The sequence below is a fragment of the Mauremys mutica genome, chromosome 4 (assembly GCF_020497125.1).
Source record: "Mauremys mutica isolate MM-2020 ecotype Southern chromosome 4, ASM2049712v1, whole genome shotgun sequence".
In the NCBI taxonomy this organism is placed as follows: Eukaryota; Metazoa; Chordata; order Testudines; family Geoemydidae; genus Mauremys; species Mauremys mutica.
The window spans coordinates 143,341,639-143,365,546 of record NC_059075.1 but is presented as its reverse complement, the minus strand read 5'-3'; the positions used below and the strand labels follow the sequence as shown (position 1 = coordinate 143,365,546).

Genomic DNA, 23,908 nt, shown 5'->3' with positions numbered 1-23,908 from the left:
TTACTCCTGGGGGAATTCTGCACCACTACACATGCACAGAATTTATATCTCCCACAGATTTCTTTGCTTCCCTGCAGAAAAATGGGAAACAAAGGGAAACCACAAGAGCAGTCATGTGACCCTCCCCAGCAATGTTTTGGGTGTCCAGGGCAGCTGGCAGAGAGGTAAATCACTGTGGGGTGGGAGACAGGACTGGGGAAGACATGGCTGGTGGTTCCTACCCTAGGCCAGGCTCAGCTGCTAGTCCTGGCTGGGCTGGGGAGGACAGGACTTCCTCTTCCCCTGCATGGCAGCTGGGGCGGGGCCAGACCCACTGTGTTCTTCCTTGTTTCCTATGGGGGATTTTCTTGGTTTTCCTATGGTTTGCATGCAGAGGGGGTGGGACTTAAACCCCTACCACCTAGGGAAACTAACAGGGTGATGGGAGAGAGAGTTTGTTGTTACAGAGGACCGGCGAGGGAACTTGGGACCCCAGCTGCAGAAAGCTCTGTAATCTCTGCGCCCCCCTGCCATTGCTCCTCAGCTCCAGGGGGAGGGATCCCTGTACAGGGAGCTGCTCCACCATCTGCCCAACCACCATGCAGCCAGACCCCCTCATACCCAGACCCTCCTGCTGAGCCTCACACTCACATCCCCCCCGCCCTCATCCCCGGCTGAGCCCCTCTCCCCCTATACCTGGACCACCCAGATGAGCCACCCCACAAGCCCCAACCAGCTGCACCTGAACCCCCACCACTCCAGTATCTGGACCCCCTGCAGAGTCCCTATACCATTGCACCCAGATTGCCCCTCTCAGAACCCTCTCAACCCACACCTGGATTCCCCCACACTAAGCCCCTCCACACTTGTATCCTGCCCACATCTGGTGCGGAGGGGCAGGGCCCTGGGGTGTTTCTGGGGCAGGCCCGGTCCTTGCGCTGTGTCAGGGTTAGGTGCAGCCTCACAGCTGAGTCTGTGTCCTGGGGGAGGAGCTGCACAGTGATCTCCCACCTCCCTGCAGCCAGTGGCCTGTGCTCCCCACTGCCATGCTGGAGCCTCGACATGAATTTTTAAGTATTGTGTGCAGAATTTTTACATTTTTGGCATAGAATGCCCTCAGGAGTACCTCCGCTGTGTCTCGGGAGAGATTTGAAGCTGGCAGCACAAATATTTAAGTCTGATTTGACAGAACAAGTTTATTTTAAAATAACTCTAATTTGTTCTAACACTTGAAACAAAAAACTGCCTGCTATAAGGACCAGTCAAGAAGCGCCTTCAAATTCTACACTGAATTACAATAACTGAGATTCCATTAACTCAGCAGAAAAGTCAACATACAAACTTCCCAGTCAGATACTGCAACTCTGCAGTATGTCATGACCAGTTCTCCCAAACCCATTCACCAAGAACTGAGCATTTACTCAATCCTTCTGACAAAGTCAGTTTCTAGACATCTTGCACAAACATATCTGTGCGCCTTATGGGGAAGGGCTAATTTGGTTTTAAAAAGTGATTATAGCCAAATATATGGCTGAAAAAGTGAAGTAATGTTTCCTATTTATTCTTCCAATGACTTACATGTCAAATAACTTAGGAAGTGGAGCAAAGATTACTTCCAAATGTCTTCTCTACACACAATGCCTCAGATCTAAAAGTCAAGCTGCTTTCTGCCTTTAACACTGATGTAGTGAATATTCTGCAATCAGAACCGCTTCAGACAATGGTGGCATTAATGTAAAAGGCAGAATAGAATCCAGCTCGCTGTCTCATAGCTAATACAGGAATAAAAACTTACTTTGAGTCTTACAGGCCAACATCATTAACTAGACACAATGGGCCCATTTTTTTCTCTCTTACTTCCAAAGGGATTAGACCTATTTGCATGAGTGCTATGACCAGGGTTTACAGAATGAGGCGACAGCAAGAAGTGACCTTGTTGAGAAGGAGCCATTTTTGGATAATGGCTTTTAGTGCAGACCAGACATTAGACAACAAAATTCGTATCTACTAATTTTGTTGCCGCTTCCCTTATTTTACTGTTTGCAGTGACTACACTGGTAGCAAATATTGGTTTGACTTTGTTTGGAGAAGAACAAAAAAAAACCCAACTGGTTGACACCCTTCCAAAAGGTTTGAACTCTGCAAACTAAGTACACTGACGGGCAAATATATTTAAGAGTCGTGAGATTCCGATGAGTCCAGGTCAGTGGAAGTTCTTGTTTGTCTTCATACTTATGTGCAGCTTTCCACTGTAAGCCAGATAAGCACAGCTCTGGAGAGGTGGGGCCTCCAAAGAGAGCATGGCTAGAGCTTTTACTGAGTGTCTTTACTATGCATTCATGCCAATTTGGGAGATGGTTAAAGCAATATTAAAAATACCTAATAGGCATGAAAAATAGCCCTTGTTAAAAAATATTTTTGGAGGAAAAAATGTGTACATGTATTATAAAAGTCTATAAGGAGAAGCTGCATTTCCACTAGTACCTACCAACCAATTCTATTTCTCTTTTAAATAAGCAAATATAGACTATTCAGTTAACCCATAGGCATAGTTCAGTGCTGCTGTGAATTGGCAAAGCTTTGTGTGTGATGACATGTAAATGAAGATTTTTTTTTCTATGTTTAGTTCATACAATACTTCCCAATCCGAGTAAGCTATTTCCTCCCTATATTTTCCACAGATCTCCTGTTAACAGAACAGCAGCACATGTACCTTTGTATTTAGAATACACAATCTTTACTAACTGTACAATATTGACCAATTAACGCTTTTTAAAGCCACAAAGTAGGACTGCTTAGCAACGACAGGAACTCCTTTTGCATTTAACTTTCACTCTTTACCATGCTAAAGGGATAGCTCAGTGGTTTGAGCATTGGCCTGCTAAACCCAGGGTTGTGAGCTCAACCCTTGAGGGGGCCACTTAGGGATCTGGGGCAAAATCAGTACTTGGTCCTGCTAGTGAAGACAGGGGGCTGGACTCAATGACCTTTCGGGGTCCCTTCCACTTCTATGAGATAGGGTGCATCTCTCTCTCTCTCTATATATATATATATATAAACACGTTCCCAAAAGTACATTATTTTTAGTGAGTTGTATAGAAATTAAAACCTACCTTTCTGTGCCTGCTTTCTGCAGCAGCTAGTTGAGAGAGCATTCTTTCCTGCATATTCTTGCAATGTTTCATCACTACTTTTAGGATAGACAAAGGATTGGAGCAAACTGGTTGCTTTTCGCCATGATTTCCCACCTTCAGCATCTCAAAATCTCTCTGCAGAGCCATTAATGGGTCACTGATGTTGTACTTTCCATAGCGTTCTTCAATGAAAGTGTTTCTGTGCTGGGCCTGAAACATATAAATATGTATTTCAATTTATTAAAAGGTGGTAACTGAAGAATCATATGGAAATTGACAAATCATTTATAGATAGAACAAATACCCCATGGTATTGTATCTCTGAGACGTACATGTCCCTGCTGCTTGGCAGCAAGATGGGATACAGACCTAGTTATCTGCTGGAGGGATAAACGTAGCTAGCATTGCATGGTTTTTCCTGATGAAAGGTGCTGGGTTAACAGTCCCAGAGACTGAAGAGCTCTACTAATCCATAGGACAGATCGACTAGAAGCTGGGGCAAGCAATATACTGTAGCAAGCTTCTTCACAATGACCACACACGGACATCTAAATGGGCGATTAGCGCAGCCTCCATGGCCCATTTAGTCCTTGCCATCTCTGCTGATGTTGATAAGGGGGCCCATAAAGGTCATGGTTTCTGTGGCGAATGCACTAGTCCTTTGAGACCTGGACATAGTCCAAACAACTTATTTCACAGCCCATGAAAAGCTATCAAATGGCCACAGCGCACAGTCAATGTTTAACCAACTTTTTGCATCCTTATGCATCTGGTAGACCTGGGTAAAAAATCCTTCCGCCAAACAGTTAAATTTCATGAGGGTTTTATTTTTAATTGTTGCTTGAAATTGCATCAGAATTTTTTGACAAATTGTTTTTACCTGGGTTGGATTTACACCCACACTATAGAAGAGGCGCCTGTGTCAGACGATCAATCCCAGGACTAGCCAGTTTTCCAACAAATAATCTTTTAACTGAGGCCTCGTCTACACTGGCACTTTACAGCGCTGCAACTTTCTCGCTCAGGGGTGTGAAAAAAATACACCCCATGAGCGCTGTAAAGTGGCAGTGTAGGCAGCGCACCAGCGGCAGCACTTTAACGTTGCCCTGAATGAGGAGCCATCAATCCTTTAATATGAATTTTACATAAAGGGGACCACTTGCATGTCTCTAACTGTGGTGGTATAGTTTGAAGTTAATACAGAGCAGGCATGGGGTGAGGAGTGTTTTAGGGTTTTTGTTTGTTTTCTTTTTGAGTGCCACATGAAGTGTTGATTTCTGAATATGTTTATTTTACCAATTACCATGCCTAGCGAATCATTTTAAAAGATCAAAACTAACCTCCACCACAAGATATAGGAAGAGAAGCTAGTTTCACAAGATACATGGCAATGTGGTACCAGGGACGACATGGGGATAGGGTCTGAAAGTACAAATTAAGCACAAAACTCTGTCACACTGCAAACCATATATAAGTGAGCCAAACTGCAGACCCAAAAGCATGAGATTTCCATCTCTATTTTCCTTCCTGCTAGAATCATGTCAGTTGAAGCTACTGATTTCCATTTTTGCTTTCCCCAACAGGAAGCCACATGCAAGAGAAGGAAATCCAGCTCCAAATGCCCATGTCTTTTCACTGTAATTAAAATGCCAAAGAAACAAGAAGATGATCAATTAAAGGGTTTTTTTCAACTGAAGAGCCAAGGACCTCCTCTCCCCATAATGACCCCCAAAGTTTGCTCATGTTAACTGAAACCAGGTCAAGGTCAAAGCTGCTTGTTTTGTAAAATTCACTGAACTGTGTTCCCCACTAAATGAATGTGGCTTAGTGGCTGGAAGAGGAGATCGGGAATCTGAACTCCTAGGTTCCATTCCTAGCTCTGCCACTGAAATGTCGTGTCACTTTGACCAAGTCTCTTCACCTCACTGTGTCTCAGCTTCCCCTCATATACGAAATAGGGTTTGTCTCCGAAGTTTATCTAAGCGGGAGAGTGTTCTACCCGCCAGTGACAAAGACGACGTGGGACAATTGCAGACTTTGAAACCTACCCTGACAAAGCTTCTGCCTCTCAGGGGCAGAGGTTTCACTAGCATTCATAAAGTCTCAAAAGTCATCGGATGCAAGGTATCAGAGGTGCTGAAAAGATACTACTGCTTTACCAGCTCCAGAACGCAACCACTGGCTAGGGAAGATGTGCCCTTTTCTAACATCGTGTACTATACTGATGCTCCCAACCCTTCCCCTGCTCCACTGAGAAAGGATGCAAAAAGGAAAAAAGTTTCATAGTCTGAGTTTTCAACAAATGCCCATGCTGGTCTGTCCCTACAATTTGTTGTATGTATGGGAAAAAAGTGAGGCACATCCAAGCACAGATTCAGAGAACACAAAAGCTCTCTACATAGGGAAATTCCACTTCACCAATTATGTCATGTTTTGACTCATAATCAACACCATTTGCTCACTCTGGGACAGAGACACTGAAAGAATCACTATTCCAAGAAACAGAACTCAGTGGAGCAAATGTAAACAAGGAGGCCTTTTATGAACAGTTTCTGCATCCGAGGACAAAGGAAGGAAATATTTTTTTCAAGTTTGTAACAAACTCTAGTAGTTAAGCAAATGCATGACCACCAAAGTTCAAGCACCAGCTTGAAAAGGTTGAACATTACAGACAGCACTTGGACAACTGAATACTGAAGATTTATCTGTCTGGGGACTGAAGTGTATAGGAACAACAATAATCCCAAAGATGACAACTTCTTTATACACAAAAATTACCCCGTAAAAGGACTTACTAAGCATCATTATGTTACTGTTTATGGCTTAAAAGCATCTGGTTTTAAACATGGATAACAACAAAGATCCAATAGGTCTTCCAGTGTCTCTTGATGGAGCTTACGAGGTCTTTACAAGTAACTCAGTGTCTGACTTGATTAGACTTTTCACTGGTTCTTAAATCTAAAAGAAGGCTTTTAACTCAGTAAGTGTCCTCACAAGCATTACCTCAACCACAACAAAGATTTTAGAAGAGTTTGTTCAGTGGGACTAACTAGCAAGTTAGCACACTGCTCTGAACTCATCCTCTGATTAAATCCCAACCTCCTACACACAAACCACAAATACCTTTCGCAGCTGCTGTCTGCACTGTACTGGAACAAGCACACTAGCTAAACACCACTAAAAAGTATCAGAGCCACCACACAATACATTCAGCACGCTACGGTATCCACACATCAACTACTGAGATTAAGAGAGCCAGCCAGTCCCAGGTCTCCGGTGTCCCAAAACCTCTTAAAAGGAAAGACAGTAAATACTCAGTCCTCTCTGACCGAGAGATTTAATAATTTAGTGATGTTTCACTGGAAGAGCAATTTTGTGCGTCCTCCTGGATTTCTTGGTGTTCACGTTAGGCAATTATAGAATTTCACTCCAACAATAACTTATAAATCTATAACTGGTCAGCAAACAAGTTCTTAAAATTCTTTCACCCAGGTACAGACTAAATGAAATAAAGTATCACAAATAAATCATCCAACAGCCATTTCTTTCAATGACAGACCCGAATTAAAAAGCCCAGCACACTTGGTAGCCTATAAAAAATAAAATTTGGAACCAACCATTGCACCACAGAATGTGTTTATCAGGCACCATGTTGCCTCTTCCCACTGCTTTGAACATTTACTAAAAAAGTTCAAAAGAAAATATATAATGCACAAGGAACAAGTTTAAAAAAAAAAAGTAAAGTTACATATACAAACACCCTCCTCTGTTAAGAATTAGAATCAAAGGCACATGATTTCAATTGCAGAATAATGAGCAACTGCAGGCATAAAAGAAAAGGTGTGTGATGGTGGTGAGGGGAAAAACGCTCAGAGCTGAGATTTTCAAAAGCACTCATTGGCCTAACTTTGCTCTGACTGAAGTCCATAGGAGTTTCACCATTGACTTCAATGGAAAACAGCCCAATGCTGAGCACTTTTGAAAATCTCACCCCAAATGCTCCTATTTCAAGATACAGTGCTAGGATGCAAATGCTTAAAAACATAAACCTGGCATTCAGTGTAGCAAACATACCAATCAGAGGAGATGCCTTAGGGTTATCAGTTTCAGATTGGATACATTTAGACCAGTGTTTCTCAATGGCTGATCCGTGGACCGGTGCTGGTCCCCAAGATTGCCCTGACACAGGTTAGGAAGGCAGCAAGCCGGTCCCTGGTATCAAAAAGGTTGAGATACCTGTGGTTCTAGGGAGTCTAGATCAGTGCATTAATCCTGACTCAGGGGCAACTCAGTCCTTCATCCTTCCAAGGTTACCAGAGTATCATGCATTTTCCTGGGTATAGGGCTGTTAAGCAAGACCTTTAAACCAAAAAAATCTTGCCTGCTTTTTGCAAACAGTAAAAAGGTGATCTGGGCAATTTTAAGAGTAAGGGTCTGCCCCAGTGCCCTTGGTCAAAATTTTCCCTCTCCAGGGGATTCTGCAGTGTGTTGAGAGATGGTTGGTTGCTGCCCACCATCCCAGAAGTGAGTGAATTTCACTGGTCCTGTTCTGTACGTTGTTTGCAAAGCACTGTGGGATCCACAGAGAGAGAAGTCACTACATAAAAATAAGATTGTTACAGTTTTCTAGACTCAGGGAAAGCATGCATAACATATGGCTTTGCCACTTGAGAGATGCGGCCCTAACACTGCCTTCTGTGTACTAGTGTGTGTTTTAGTTTTATACATAAGCATGCACACATCTGGATATCTTTATGAACATAAACACATAAGTAAGCCATACCAAATTAAATACAGTAGCCTTTTCAGAATTAATAGCATTTTTAACACTCATTCCACACAGCAATGACTCTTTGTTGATCCTGTTAAATGACATACAGCTGTTGGAGGACAGGGCAAAAAAGATATCTACGCAGAATACAGAATGAAACGTCACCCTAACACTCTATTGTTTCAGCCCTTTCACTTACTAAAGAGAAGTAAAGCATGACTAGTAAGTGGCACAGAATAAAAGTTTTCAGGACATATTTTAGGTAGAAAAGTTAGAGTTGGTTAAAAATAAAGGGAGTGACTTTCAAAACTCAATATGGATAACATTTCCATGAGTGTTTCTTTAACATTCCAATAAACGCAATTTAAAATGTAAGCATCCCTCTGCACAGCTGGAAACCCCGACATTACAGCTTTGGTCCCATGCATGAGAACAAGAGTGATATTCTCTAGAAACAAACATGAAACTGGCTAGTCTGTATAAACTATCAAATTGAAAAAGCAAACAGCAAGAATAGCACCAAGCTGGAGTTTTAAAGTTATTTTGGTTGTAATCATTTAAGGGGGATTGTTTCAGAGGCACAAATGGGAGTTGGGCACCTAACTCCCTTTTGTGCCTTTGAAAGTCTCTCCCCAAAAGTGTTACTAATACATTTTCTCTCTTGACAACATCCCTTTATTATAGAAGCAGATTCCTTAATCAATTTTACAGTCTTGTCTATACTTCTCTAATCACATGGCTCCTGTCTAGCATGGAATCGGAAGCAAACTCTTTTTCCACAGAAGTGGACTGTGTGTTAATTTACACTGATGGGGACCCAGTGGGAGGGGAGACACAAAAATACCCAACCTCCCTGCAAAAGAAAAAAAAAACAACCCTCTCTTTCTCTCTCTCTCTCTCTCTTTTCAGTAAGAGTTAGGGCAGTAGTTCTCAAACTTTTTTTACTGGTGACCCCTTTCACAAAGGAAGCCTCTGAGTGAGACCCCCCCCCTAAATTAAAAACACTTTTTAATATATTTAACACTATTATAAATGATGGCGGCAAAGCTGGGTTTGGGGTGGAGACTGACAGCTCGTGAACCCCTGTGTAATAACCTCGTGACCCCCTGACAAGTCCCAACCCCCAGTTTGACAACCCGAGTTAGGGACAGATATCCTGGAATACTATCTTGTAGATGCAATCAATAGCATTATCTCCTGTCCCCCCCCCATCCCTCTCTCTCTTCCTCCCCCCGCCAACACATACACACAATAAATACTCCACCCTGTTTATAAACTTTCCTAAGTGTATATACATATTTGGATACAAAAGTATGATCAGAGCTTAAGAGACCGCTGTGAGGAAGAGGAAGGAAAAGGGAGTGCTGTCTTGGATAAATGTGCTGCCAGTGGTTTAAATGAATCACAGGAAAAAACTAATGGATTGATTTTTTGAATAGATTAAAGGGGAAAAATCCTCAATTGTTTCTGAAGCACTACAAAACATGAGTAAATCAAACCTAACTACAGTTGTGTGGGAACATTTAAAGGATCCAAGGACTGGAAAGCCTTTCAATAAATTTAAAAAAGTGCAAGTCCAGCTGGCCCAGTTGTTTTGATGGACAAGCTGTTTTATCTTTTTAAATTGAATCCAAACCTGTAGTGGTTACACACTACCACAACAGAAACTCAGAAATAAATTCCAGCTTCAAAATTGTATTAACACTTCTAATATTATAAGCACTTCTGAAAAAATGTACTACTAGCTCATTTCTCTCCAGGAAAAGCTTTACAGAAAGTTTTCATCTGGCTCCATAAGGCATTAAGAAGGGTCCCTCCCTCCTCTGTCAGTGTAACTTAACACCCAGTCCACTTATGTGGAAACAAAAAATCAAAACCACCAAACAAAAACCAAAACGCGGTGTGGTGTGTTATTTATATATGATTTTTGTGAGGCCTGAAACGAAACAAAGTCACATTTTTCTCCTGCTTTCAGGCATCATAATACTGTACATTTTGTTGAATCAAGCTGGGGTGGTTTATTTCCTGTCTGGGAAAGAACAAGAAGTTCCTCCTTGTTACTTTGTGAGCAATTAATGATTTTCCTGAACTGGAATGACCAAATGAAACTAAGCTACCTTTTGACAGTTCTCTCAAATCTAACCATCACCATACAAATACAAGTCAGCTAGGCATAAATATTTAACCATATATGTCTAGACAACACACAAAAAATAACTAAATATACCATACCCCCAAAGGTACAACACCCACCCACTCTCAAGAAATATACATTTATGAGTTTACAAAACATGTCAATTGTTTCAGCCCGATGCACTAGCAAATATAAACTCTATAGAAAGATTATAATTGCTACTTTCAGTCTGTTGCACAGGTGACACCACTGGAGATATGGCTGAACAGATAAATCTTGCACAGAAAATTTTCATCTTAGTCCCTCTAAAATGAAATTGTGATGCAGGCTGTGCATTAAATGACACAAAACTGGGAGTTATCTGGTGGCTTATGTCACTGAGTGCATCTGCTCTTTTAGTTTAAGGACCTGGACAACTGACTATAATGTACTCAATTCCCAACCACTGTCTCCTTTTAATGTGGAAGTTGTTATTGGGGTTTGCATATTTATGTTAAATAAATATGCAAACTCAAAAAATAACGTAAGTCGACTGTCCAGGCTATTCAACTATTCATAGAGGAAAGATAAGATTCCTAGGCAGAAGAGGAGAAAACATTTAAAGTAGCAGATGCGCCGAAGGAGAACAAAATTCAGCTAACTGGAAGACTAACAGCTACTCAAAAATAATATTTCAGATTCTGTTAATGAAGATGTTGACACACACAGGGTGCTGCAGTAACTGGCTGGCTTTGTTCAACTTGAATTAGGGTAATTGACTACTGCTAGTCTGTTTTGAAAAAGGTAATTCTGGTTTTATGGAGCAGAAGCAATATTTGGAACAGTAGAGAGATGTTAAGTGTGCAGATAAGCAAACTGATGGCTCCACTCTGCTAGGAAAATGCTATTGTTTTCTCTGGGGATTTCCAGGCTACTCAGGGCCGAATGTTTCCCACACAATATCCTTCGGGTTTCTTTCTTAATGCTTTTTACGAAGATCTGGCTGAGACAGAACGTTGCATCATGGCCTCTCGACCATCCTCAACTTCCTTTACTGAACCACAAGGCATAAATTAGTGGGACTTTCCAATACAACCTTTATTGTTTGGAGAGAGAAAGGGGAATGGATATATAGCATTTAGATTTTAGTTATTTTCACAGTATTTATCTGGACCCACAATTCCCCAGCAGCTTAATCTGTCCTGAAGTTCCTCCTTTAGATTATGGAAAATGGCATATTCTTTAAATAGCTTCCCCTACAGTCTTGAACTTCCTTATTATTTCTTTCCCCAGAGACAGATGTTAGAAAATAAAGATAAGCTGAAGTCACAGTAATCAGGGGTGGGGATTACTGACTTTGCATTAAGCAACCAGGAAGAAATACCATAAAGAATCAACTCCCTATCGTTAGTCCCACAGCAGCTCCGTATCTAAATACTGAACATGATTTTGACCAAAAAGTGGTTACTAGTAGATATTTTAAGACAGACCCAAAATAAGAAGGCTTTTACCTCTTCTTGTAATTGTCTAGTCAGTAAATCAGATCTCTAGTGAACCAACGATATTAAATGAAAAAAAAACAGCAAGTTAAGGTAGCTCAAGCTTTGCTCACATAAAGGTTATGTTGCAGTTTGCAAGAAACCTAAGGGATGCTCCTAATGCACATGAAATGGAACAGACTACAGCTTCTCGTGTGTAAAACTGAAGTGTAGCCTAGAGACTACAAATCCCAGCATGACCCTGGCCTTCCAATTGATCAAGATGGATCACAGTAGGCTTAGAGTTCCTGTACTGAAGACGATGGCCCTCGTGGGCTGAACTGGGCCCACAAGCTGCACTTTGGCCATCTCTATATTAAAGAAAACAGAATGTGAAGTTGAGACTGTCACACGAAAAGTATATACAAGTAATAACACAGAGGGGAGAACACAGTTATCTAATCATATTCCTTGCTCAGAACTCACCCAGTTACTGGGCAGGTGGAAGGCAGCACTTTTTATTATGATTTATTGGTGAGCAGGTCAACTTCTTAATTGAAACATTACTGAAAGTGAAATTTTCCTAAATATATACAGAAAAAGCTGTATCAAATATTGTAATTCAAGAGAACAGAGTATAGCAGCAGCCTGCTAAATCCAAGCATTTTATAATCTGCACAAAGAAGAAAAAAAAAGTGTGTCAGTTGTCTTGCCCCTTCTCTTAAAGATTTAGTAGCTGCTGTAGTGGGACCTCATGGTACTGAACAGAAAACTCGGAAATCTAACTCAATTGACAACTGAACGGTTTGTTTTGGAATGCGTTATCCTCACTTTATTGTTTGTTCATCTATTTGTTCACTTGCAAAATGCAGTAATTCAGATTCTCCCAGTCAGTAATGCCAATTAGCCAGGTTCGACTCTGCTATGAAAGAGCTACAGCCTCAAGCAAGAACAAGCCTGAAAGCTGCTTCCTGTTTTCTGATCTAAAAGAAAACAAAACTTCAGTTTTAATGAATGGAGAAGTCTGTTCTCAAAAAAGAAAAAGGGAACAAAGCACTCTATAAATGTTGAGGATGATTGATCTAGTTTATTTTAATTGATTCCTTTCACTCTCATGATTTGCTGGATCTGAGAAGGATAATTTGGGGCCCCACTCATGCAGTCCTTTCTATATGGCAGTCTTGCACAAGTAAGGACCACAGAAATTGGCCCTTAATGTTAAATTGCGTAAAGTGATTCTAAACATTTCTCATCCCCAAAATAGCTGCTACCTTGTTGTGTGCTTTAAATATAATCAGGTGGAAGAGGGAGCAGAGTGTCCTGGAAAAGAAATTAAGATACGAAGGTGAGATTACAGTCTAATTTGGAACAAGATGCAACAAACGAGATTAAGAAATAACTGGAGGGAAGAGGCAGATGGGGAAAGCAAAGATAAGAGTGACAGTAATAAAGTCACAATAGCTCACCTAACTGGCATGCATAAATTGACTGTTCTACCTCATTTGAACATATTTAAAATAGAATCAGCTCATCCTAATCAGCATTCAATTTAGTCCTGGCTGATTTCTTGCAAGAGTTCTAGCAGAAGGTGATCCTTAGAAAGGGAGGGTGGTAGCCTCTTGAACTAGTTCAGTGAGGCTCCCCACCTGTAGAGAGCAAGATGGAAAAATGTGCAAAGGCACATTTAGGTGATGCACGGGGGCAAAGGTAAGTAGGAACTTGAAGATAAGGCCATTGCGGAGAAACTAAATGAATTCTTTGCATCGGTCAATCACAGCTCAGGATGTGAAGTAGATTCCCAAACCTGAGCCAATCTCTTTAGGTGACAAATCTGACGGACTGTCCCAGATTGAGGTGTCATTAGAGGAGGCTTTGGAACAAACTGATAAACAGTAATAAGTCACCAGGACCAGATGGCATTCACCCAAGAGTTCTGAAGGAACTCAAATGTGAAATTGCAGAACTAATAACTGTGGTTTGTAACCTATCATTTAAATCAGCCTCTCTACCAGATGACTGGAGGATAGCTAATGTGACACCAATTTTTAAAAAGGGCTCCAGAGGCGATCCCAGTAATTACAGGCTGGCAAGCCTGACTTCAGTACTGGGCAAACTGGTTGAAACCATAGCAAAGAGCAAAATTTGTTGGGGAAGAGTCAATATGTTTTTTGTAAAGGGAAATCATGCCTCACCAATCTACTAAAATTCTTTCAGGGGGTCAACAAGCATGTGGACAATGGGGATCCAGTGGATATAGTATACTTAGATTTTCAGAAAGCCTTTGACAAGGTCCCTCACCAACGGCTCTTAAGCAAAGTAAGCTGTCATGGGATAAGAGGAAAGGTCTTCTCATGGATTGGTAACTTGTTAAAAGATAGGAAACAAAGGGTAGGAATAAATTATCAGTTTTCAGAATGGAGAGAGGTAAATAGTGGTGTTCCCCAGGGGTCTGTATTGGGACCAGTTCTATTCAACATATTCATAACTGATCTGGAAAAAGGGATAAACAGTGAGGAGGCAAAATTTGTAAGTGATACAAAACTACTTAAGATAGTTAAGCTACAAAATGATCTCACAAAATTGGGTGACTGGGCAACAAAATGGCAGATGAAATTCAATGCTGATAAATGCAAAGTAATGCACATTGGAAAACATAATCCCAACTCTGCATATCTAAATTAGTTGTTACCACTCAAGAAAGAGATCTCAAAAAAGATATATTGGAATTGGAAAAGATTCAGAAAAGGGCAACAAAAATGATCAGGGGTATGGAATGGCTGCCATATGAGGAGAGATTAATAAGACTGGGACTTTTCAGCTTGGAAAAGAGACAACTAAGGAGGGATATGATACAGGTCTATATAATCATGACTGGTGTGGAGAAAGTAAATAAGGAAGTGTTATTTACTCCTACTCATAACACAAGAACTAGGGGTCACCAAATGAAATTAATAGGCAGCAGATTTAAAACAAACAAAAACAAGTATTTTTTCACACAACACACAGTCAACCTGTGGAACTCCTTGCCAGAAGATGCTGTGAAGGCCAGTAGTATAATAGGGTTAAAAAAAGAACTAGATAAGTTCATGGAGGATAGGTCCATCAATGGCTATTAGTCAGGATGGGCAGGGACAGTGCCAGAAGCTGGGAATGGGTGACAGGGGATGGATCACTTGATGATTATCTATTCTGTTCATTCCCTCTAGAGCACCTGGCATTAGTCACTGTCGGAAGACAGGATACTGGACTAGATGGACCTTTGGCCTGACCCAGTATGGACGTTCTTATTTTCTTAGGGCAAGGAGCTTGAATCTGATATGATGAGAAACAGGGAGCCAGTACAAAGAAACAAAAAAGGGCATGACATGGTCAGAGTGACAGGGAAGGAAGGCTATTTTAGTGGCTGCAATTTATACAGGTGTGTGTATTCTTCCAGTACAAAAGGGCAGCTTTTTATGTTTTTAATTAGTCTGCCAGGGTGCATCATTTTTGTTACCCTTTGGAGGACTGCAGTGACATTTTAACAGAAGGCACATAAACTTCCTATGATGCGTGCTCTTTGTTGCAATATAAATTAAAAATTATGCCATATATAACTCCAGAGATTTCAAAAGTTTATTGAATCAGATGTAGAACGTGTACATCCTACCATGTGCTAGTCTAATGCAATCCTTTTCATCTTGCTGAATAACCATCACACGATTTGAGTAAACGTCAGGATTTTTTGCTAGATATTACCATCTATTTACATAATGTAAATATTGTAGAAAAATGCTATTATTTATTAAGTTATACCTTACCTACATATTAAAACTATCCTGATTTCTGACCTTATGGTTTGTTACACATGTACTTTAGACTGCTCTGTAGAGGAAACGAAGATACAAATTCTCTCTGCCACTTTGTAGGCCAAATCCACCTTCTTTGTAGCTTGTTTTGTCTGTAGTCTTTAGAATACTGGAATATTTGAAACTGTAACATGAACAGTGACACACAGTCAAAACCCACATCAAAATGGGTTTCTGCCTGCTCCCAGCGTACTTCTGCAGCGCCAATATACAGTTAGCATTAAAAAAATCTTTTTCGAAAGTCTGGAAAGACATCTCATGGTAGTGGTGGGGAAACACACTGAACAAGAGAAAACAACAGCCTCAGAATTATCAATCAGATGGTTTATCAGCGGATGCAATCAATCAATGGATGCTTGTTTCAGCTCTTAAGATGTTGACTCTTGTTCCTAGAAGATCTATTCGTCCCATTTATCCTGTATGCATTTTAGTTAACTAAAGTTCTCTTACCAGGATTTCAGTCCATATCGGTTGGATACTTCTTCAGTGCTTTTTCCTGTAATATTTTCTACTCATCAAAATAGGAGCATATAGACCAGCATACAATTTGCACCATGCTACTTTACATATGTTTAAAAATATTGTCTATTTTATTCAATTAAATGTTTTAGAATAATTATGATATATAAGTAAATACAAGAAGAAAGAGCTGTAGATCCCAGAGGCTTGGGCTGGTGTTGGCTGTAAATTTTCTGCTGCTCAAATTCTGTCTTGCTTCTAGACTAAGTAGCTTTGTGATTTTTTTCTCTAACATATGTAATATGTTCATAAGAGTACCAAAAGCATCCTGCCAACATTGAGTTCAACTCCAGCCATGACTGTACTAACTCTAGCTTCTGGGATGGAGGTACAAAACACTGCTAGGAGACCTATAATATTCCACCACCTGTTCCACTAGCAAGCCAGTTGGAGAAGAGAGGGATTTTCATTTCCCCTTAGGTAGTACGCTGGGGGAACCACAGTGAAAACTAATTTTGAAGCAAAGTTTTTACTTCTCTTTTCTCACTAACTTCAGTTTTCTCTATACTTTTATTTTTGGGGGGAGGGGGAAGGTGGGAGGCTGTGAATCACATTACAGTTGATCCTTTACTAGAGCTAGGAGAGTCATTAATTTGATTACTTAGCCACTTTCCATTAGGTGATCTCCATGAGCAGATCATAATTTCATCTAATTTGTTAATTATTCAAATGTACTTGTCAAATTCTTGGTTGGTTGGTTTTATGCTGTACGAATTGGTCACAAACACTTCACTGCTGGTTAAATCTCCATTTTAATTATTGTTGCTCATGCCATTATTTGAATGTACATACACTGAAGCCATCTTACTTTGGGTCAGCCTCTTCCTTGCGCCCTATCAAAAAAATTGCAGGAATGCAGATCTACACTAAAGTACAAACTAAGTGTGTTTGCAGAACATTACACAAAGCTTGTGAGAGAGTAACGGGTGTCCTGAAAAGCCAAGACACTGTCTGGATGCAAGAAGAAAGTTCAATAGAGCCTTAAGATACAAGGTTTTTTCAGCACACAGTATTTTTGTATGCTCTGAATTGGACTGAGGCTAGTGGGGCATCTGAAAGGCTAGCTAAGTCAGCACTGCAGGAAGGCAAGCAATGTGCCGTTCCAGTTTTGAGATATCAGAAATTGTAACATTACAAGTAATGACAACCCAACCTGAAGTAACCTTTAATATTGAACATGGTCACATTTTACTATTTACTTCAATAAACTGCCAGCTCCAGCTCCTCCTTTCTAATGTTCCAGTTTCTCTAACTACAAAATTATTGAACAGATAAAGCACATTTCATCTAATAATAATGGCTTTTCCCACCATATCTCAAAGGCAAAAAGCTAATGTTTGCTCAATTTTTTAGCCACTGGAACCATGAGATTTCACACTATGCATTACTCCTCCAAATAATCCCAGAGATTTACACCTGCACAACTGAGGAGCAGAACAAAAAGGAGGAAAAATAATGAAGACAAAAAACAATCACATGTTTTTTTAGGGATGGATATGTCAGCTACAGTATAATCATCACTGATAGCAACATCAGGTTGTGCAGAAGTAATGAGGTGATGGCCTTACATATAAGGCAGATCCCAAATCTTGAACCAAGCCAGATCTCATTTCAAATCAAAGGATCCAGCTTTCTTCTGTATACAAATTTAAATCCAATTTCCAATCATCTAATGTAATATAGTGGACTGCAACATTGCTAGCTTCTTTTCACTTCATTCATGCAGCCCAGTGCTGAAGCCTGGAAAGATAACTTTTGCCTAAACACAACATGTGCAGACTAAACACAACACTTATATTTGATAGCATGTGGCACTTTCTTATCCAAATGCTTTCTTAATTATAGCTGTGGTTTCTCTGGGTGTTCTCCCTATTTGGGGGAAAGAGCTTTACAGAAGACAAAAGCTGCTTGCAGTAAATAAAACTAGACTAGTGCAACAAAAGCAATCTTTTATGAAAACGTGCAATAACTACCTAAACATCTGTTACCAATAGAACCAGAAGGCATTATAATGCACAGCACAGCAAGGATAGGCTGTAAAACTAACCATTCAGGGGGTTCTCTCTTTGAAGCATATTGGTAACCTTCAAAAGCAGACAGAGCTACAGTTGGTTGGCTTTGTCATTTAGTTTTGGATGTTTTAGAATGGATCAAATGCGGAGGAACTGAAGGTAGATCTTTCAAGGTACTACACATGGAACCTGTTTTTATTTGCCAGCAAACATGCAGAGTCCATGTTAGGCTGCAGAACTGTTCCATTGGTATCCACTGTAAAGGTCCTCCTAATGTGTGATGCAACAGAACTGCCGTGTACAATACTTTACAGACTTTTAATAATGGTATCTAGGCACTATGGTGGTTAGTTCCTTAAAAATACATATAAGCAGATACAAGCCCATACAGTGAAAAATCAAAGGGAGAAAGAATGGGGAAGCAGTGTAAAAGGGTGGACATTACCAGAGGGGAAACAGAAAGAGAACATTGTGAGACAACAACATTATCACATCATCTTTAAAAACTCGTGGCGATTGGGGGAGGTCCCGGACGACTGGAAAATGGCAAATATAGTGCTCATCTTTAATAAAGGGAAGGAGGAGAATCCAGGGAACTACAGACTGGTCAGCCTCACCTCAGTCCTGGTAAAATCATGGAGCAGGTCCTCAAGGAATCCATTTTGAAGCACTTGGAGGAGAGCAAGGTGATCAGGAACAGTCAACATAGATTCACCAAGGGCAAGTCATGCCTGACCAACCTGATTGCCTTCTATGACGAGATAACTGGCTCTGTGGGTATGGGGAAAGCAGTAGACGTGACAGATCTTGACTTTAGCCAAGCTTTTGATATGGTCTCCCACAGTATTCTTGCCAGCAAAAAAAAAAAGTATGGATTGGATGAATGGACTATAAGGTGGATAGAATGCTGGGGAGGTCTAGATTGGATATTGGGGAAAACTATTTCACTAGGAGGGTGGTGAAGCAATGAAATGGGTTAGCTCGGGAGGTAGTGGAATCTCCATCCTTTGAGGTTTTTAAAGCCTGGCTTGACAAAGCCCTGGCTAGGATGATTTAGTTGGGATTGGTCCTGCTTTGAGCAGGGGGTTGGACTAGATGACTTCCTGAGGTCTCTTCCAACCCTAATCTTCTATGAACACCAAGAGTCAATGTCAGAATTGTTGCATGGAATTTTGCAGTTACCAGAGAATGCACAGCATGCAGAGAAGCAACCCAGAGCAGCTTTTCACACATACAAGTCAACGGAGGACAGCATTTTGCAATAAAATGGTGTCAGACAGCAGACCCACATGACTATCTATCCCACCTTTAGATTTGACATAGATGCGGTTAATCTTTGCTACCCAGCCAGAAAGAGATTAACCACTTGCACTAGCTACAACATACATACATACAAAGTACAGACCACGCAAGATGACTGTAACTGGAATTTTAGCAAGGCCCAGGACAGGAATTATGAACCTAGCTATAAATTCTATGTCACTGTACACAAGTTACCAAATAGTCAACCCTCAGAAAACGTGTCTAATTTTTTTCCCACAATACTTTTGCTTCATTATTCCCACACCCCCACTCTCCCATTTAATATTCCCTCTCAGAAGAGAATAGATGCATTTTAAAACATTCCCTGAAGAACAACAGATCAAGATTGCTAGATAAAATGGAGGAGTCAGCGCCACAGCTAAGAACACCTCATTGAGAACACCCTGTTCTCTGCACTCTCTCATTTAAACCTGAATGCCTTGGATAATTGTAGCTGCCCTGATATAACATAGAGAAAGGAAATCTCAGTTATATAGGACAAACACCACAGGTCAAAATCAGCACCTTCAACCACTGCCCAGAGACAAACAGGAAACCAATGCAAACAATGGAGTAATGAAGAACAGACATAATGGGATCCTACAAGGGCCAGCTGAAGTTTGAGTGGTCTTAAGGTACGGTTTCCTCAACACATGTTGAGTGCATTGCAATAGACAAACTGCAAGGGGATAAAGGCATAGATAAGGATGACAAGGTCCTGCATCTGAAAGAAAGGGATGCAATTTTCTAGCCAAATGCCGACAGAGAAAACATTACTACTGGTATAGGCCATCCAGATGCTTCTAGAGAGAGATCAGGACTTCAGTCTGTGACAGAGTAACAAGTGATGAATCAGTTACCCCACCGAAGGGGCAGATGCAGTTTTGCAATTTCATCTGGTTGCTTGCCTCTCTCCAGGAGCATTAATTCCATCTTATCAGAGTTGAGTTTCAGCTAGTCAGCCTGGATGCAAACCCCAATATCAGCTACACATTTCTCAACCACACTGTCCAGCTCCAACAAAACAGCACTGTGCCTCACTCACACAGGCAGCGAAGGCTGTGGCACTCCCTTTCTTTTCTAGCAACTTAATATACACACTACATGAAAGGAAGGTACAAGAACACTATGCAGGCTGTCTACACTATGAGCTCTTGAAGAGAACTAGCGTGCACAGAAATAGCACTGTAGCTGCGGTAGCAATGCTAGCAGCAGCTGTGCCTCTACTTCCACTAGCAGTGCTACCATGGACAAACTGCTATTTATATTCCCATTAACTTGATGAGATCTAGTGCGAATATGTGTACACAAGCAAAGATGCAGCCTTACTATCCCATTGGGGCTATGTTATTCTTAGCACGGAAATGGCATCTGCTTCTTAGGAAGCAGCAGAATAGTCACCCCTGCCAGAGAGATTTTGAGAGCTTATTTTCTCTGCTGTTCTCAAGAGTTTTCTTACTGAAGAAACAGGAACATGTGAAATATTTAATTAAGAAGTTTAAGACTAACCCTTTTAATTCTTCTTGATAAAGAATCAAGAGCAGTTTTGTCATCAGAAAGGAAGTACTGACATTTAAAATGCTCTCTGCACTTAAACAGTGAACTGCTTCCTTTTGCAGCCAACTTTTTGGTAATGAATTCCAAGACATAGATCAATCTAACACTGCTGATATTCAGTGTGAATGTTTAAAAAGTAATAAATCATTGCTGCTAAACCCCACCTTGTGATACAGGCCTTTGGCAGAACCTACAGGAGGATGGTAGCATTTCTGACTCAATTACCGTACTTACAACATACCTTTAAGGCATCTATGACAAGATCTCTTGCTTCTAGTTCTCCTTCAAGAATACTAAATAGCGTCAGTAGTTCTGGTTTGCTGAGCTTTTCCAGATTCATTCTGAATACCTGAAAAACAAAAGTAATTAGAAAAGAATTAGTTCATTAGATGTTGCTCTGAACACCACCAACGGTGATATTCTAAGACCCAGGAATGCACAACCTTCATTGAACCTGGAAACTTTAGACCTTTTAGTTTTTCAAATTGCAAGCTGTATTGTTAAACAAAGGAGAACACATACACACCAGTGTTTTCTTTATGACCTCCAGAACTAGTTGCAGAAGATTGATTTTTCATCTTTTCCCAGGGGTTCACAAGCATATGCATACCCAGATAGTGTGGGCAGAAAATAAGTGCTGATGTACAATATTCACTGAGCTGCAGCCAAAATTAACAGGAGGGAGAAGTGAATTTTTTTTAAATCATGCTACTGTGGATTATGAATCTGAACCATAGAGCTGCAAATGTGCCACTAAGAACTTAATCATGGAGCCATACGTCAGGCATATAATTTGTAGGTTAAAAATGGCTGCTTAAGAACAATACCTTTGCACTCCAAATTGATCCATTTACCATAAGATAAATATTAAGTTTATAAATTAGCATTTCAAAGCTACATTGTACCTTTTGAGCCATCCCTAATGACATCTCCTGTGGCACAGACTCAAGTCACTCCACAAGATTAATGCCACAGAAACACACACGCAGAACTTTGGTTTCTAGTCTCTCTATGGAATTTCTTCAGACCATAGTAGCTTGTGAAATACAATTTTAAGTTGTACACATTAGAATGCAGATCCAATACTTCTGGATACTGCATTTTAATTAAGAGCAACAATAGTCACATCATACATTTTAACAAGTCTGTATGTCTCTATAGTTGAAGCCTAAAATACTCTGCATCGAACATGTATAGGCTGTGAAAAGTCCTAAAATTACAACACATATCCTTCACTGCAAGGCAACAACAGTAAGAGCTAAATGTGTCAAATTCATCCCCAGCTTCTGCCACTCTTTAAACACTTGCTAAAAGTCAAAAAAGTCATGGGATGCATGAACAGACTTCAGTTTGTTATATGGTGCTCAACTGTGCTAGCAAAAGATGGATTTATCCACTGGCTGATTAATTTTTGTTTAGACAAATATATGCAGCAGAATGGAATCCAGTGAAACCTACTACTCTAAAAGTCACTACTACTTTGCAGGTAATTTGCATAATTGTCTTGTGTAGAGCTAAGCAAATAAAGCCATGTTCAGTCTTGTTTAAGCAGACACAAGGTGGGTGAGGCAATATCTTTTACTGGACCAACTTCTGTTGATGATAGAGACAAGCTTTTGAGCTATACAGAGCTCTTCTGACCAGAAGAAGAGCTCTGTGTAGCTTGAAAGCTTGTGTCTTTCACCAGCAGAGGTTGGTCCAATAAAAGATATTGCCTCACCCACCTTGTCTCCCTAATATCCTGGGACCAACACAGCTACAACATTGCAAACAAAAATGGATTATTTACACAGATGAAATTTTCCAGTTTCTGGGAAAGGAAAATTGTCTTGCTCACCCAGAAGAGTAACAACCTTAAGTATCCTCTATAACGTTTCCCAAACTGTGTTCTGCACAATGTGAATAGGTGTTCCGTGAAAGATTCGTAATTAGAAAAAAGGGTCTTTACATTTTTTTTAATTTGGCATATTTGAAGTGTAGTTTACAACTCTTTTTGAATTACTATAATTTAACATAAAACTCTTCTTCCTGTTATTGACAGCTCTCGTATTGAATATCATGTTGTAAAGAGAACATGACACACAAGCGTGTTGACGTCTACCCCTTTTGGGCACATTTCAGTTAGTGATGTCATACCCCTTCCGCTCAAGGCTGCGCGAACTGCAGCGGTATGCACACGCTATTCTCTTTACGCCATGTTGAATATAATATTCACTCAACATGTTCAAACCTGTGGGTCTTTACCGTGTGTATGATAAGCACAACTAAACTACCTTCGCTTGAAACAATATAAATATTTGTGACAAAATTTGACAAAAATTCAGTATTTCTAAATATTGTTACTAAACCTAATCACCATGGATTTGTGGCTAAAAGAAGGAACTTTGAAACAAAAGGCAAGTTCTTCCGGTACTCCAACTGTGGTCGAAATAAACGAGCAAAATAGTGTGACACTTCAAAGTGAGGATGAACAATCACAGTCTTTTGTTGCCAAAAAATCTGTTAGTACTAGTGAGAGTTATCCAAGGTGAAAGAATTTCCACTGAAGTATATCAAAAAACAAGCAGCAGCAGGTGTTAAAAGACCGAAACGAAAGTATGATGAAAGTTATTTTGCTTTCGGTTTTACGTGTGTTGGAAATAAAGATGTTCCTGATGCGCAGTGCGTCGTGTGCAACAAAATACTAGCAAACAGTTCACTGGCTCCTGCTAAACTTCGTAGGCATTTGGAAACCAAGCATGCTGAATACAAAGACAAAGATATACGTTTTTTCAAGAGGAAGTGTGACTCACTTGGAAATTGTAAACTTTCAATGATTACAATTGCTAAAACATAACACAAGTGCAACAGAGGCATCTTATCGAGTAAGTTACCATATAGCGCTTACCGGATAAGCATTTCTCCAATAGTGTGAGCTTATCAAGCCTTGCGCGAAAGATACTGTAACGTGCATGTTGAGCGAGCAGTCTGGTAAAAAAAATTGATGCTATACAGTTGTCAAATAATACTGTTGCACACCATATTAAAGATCTTGCCGATGACATAGAAAAAGAGCTAGTTTGCCGACTGAAAATTTGCCATGAGTACTCATTGCAGCTAGATGAGTCCACTGACATTTCAGGACTTGCTGTGCTACTAGTATTTGTCCGATATAGATTTAATAATATCATTGAAGAGGACCTGCTCTTATGTGAA

At 40.3% G+C, this 23,908-nt stretch overlaps 1 protein-coding gene across 4 annotated transcripts in view; it reads right to left on the bottom strand.

Annotated features, from left to right (window-relative positions):
- The window catches only part of CTTNBP2NL (CTTNBP2 N-terminal like), a 139,092-nt gene that overhangs the window by 4,898 nt on the left and 110,286 nt on the right, over positions 1-23,908 (bottom strand). For all 4 annotated transcript variants that reach the window (XM_045014093.1, XM_045014094.1, XM_045014097.1 and 1 more), the window contains exons 2-3: positions 20,955-21,062; positions 3,093-3,323 (exon numbers count right to left, since the gene is read on the bottom strand). In XM_045014093.1, coding sequence (XP_044870028.1) covers positions 3,093-3,323; positions 20,955-21,062 — 339 coding nt within the window. The remainder of the gene's footprint in view (positions 1-3,092; positions 3,324-20,954; positions 21,063-23,908) is intronic.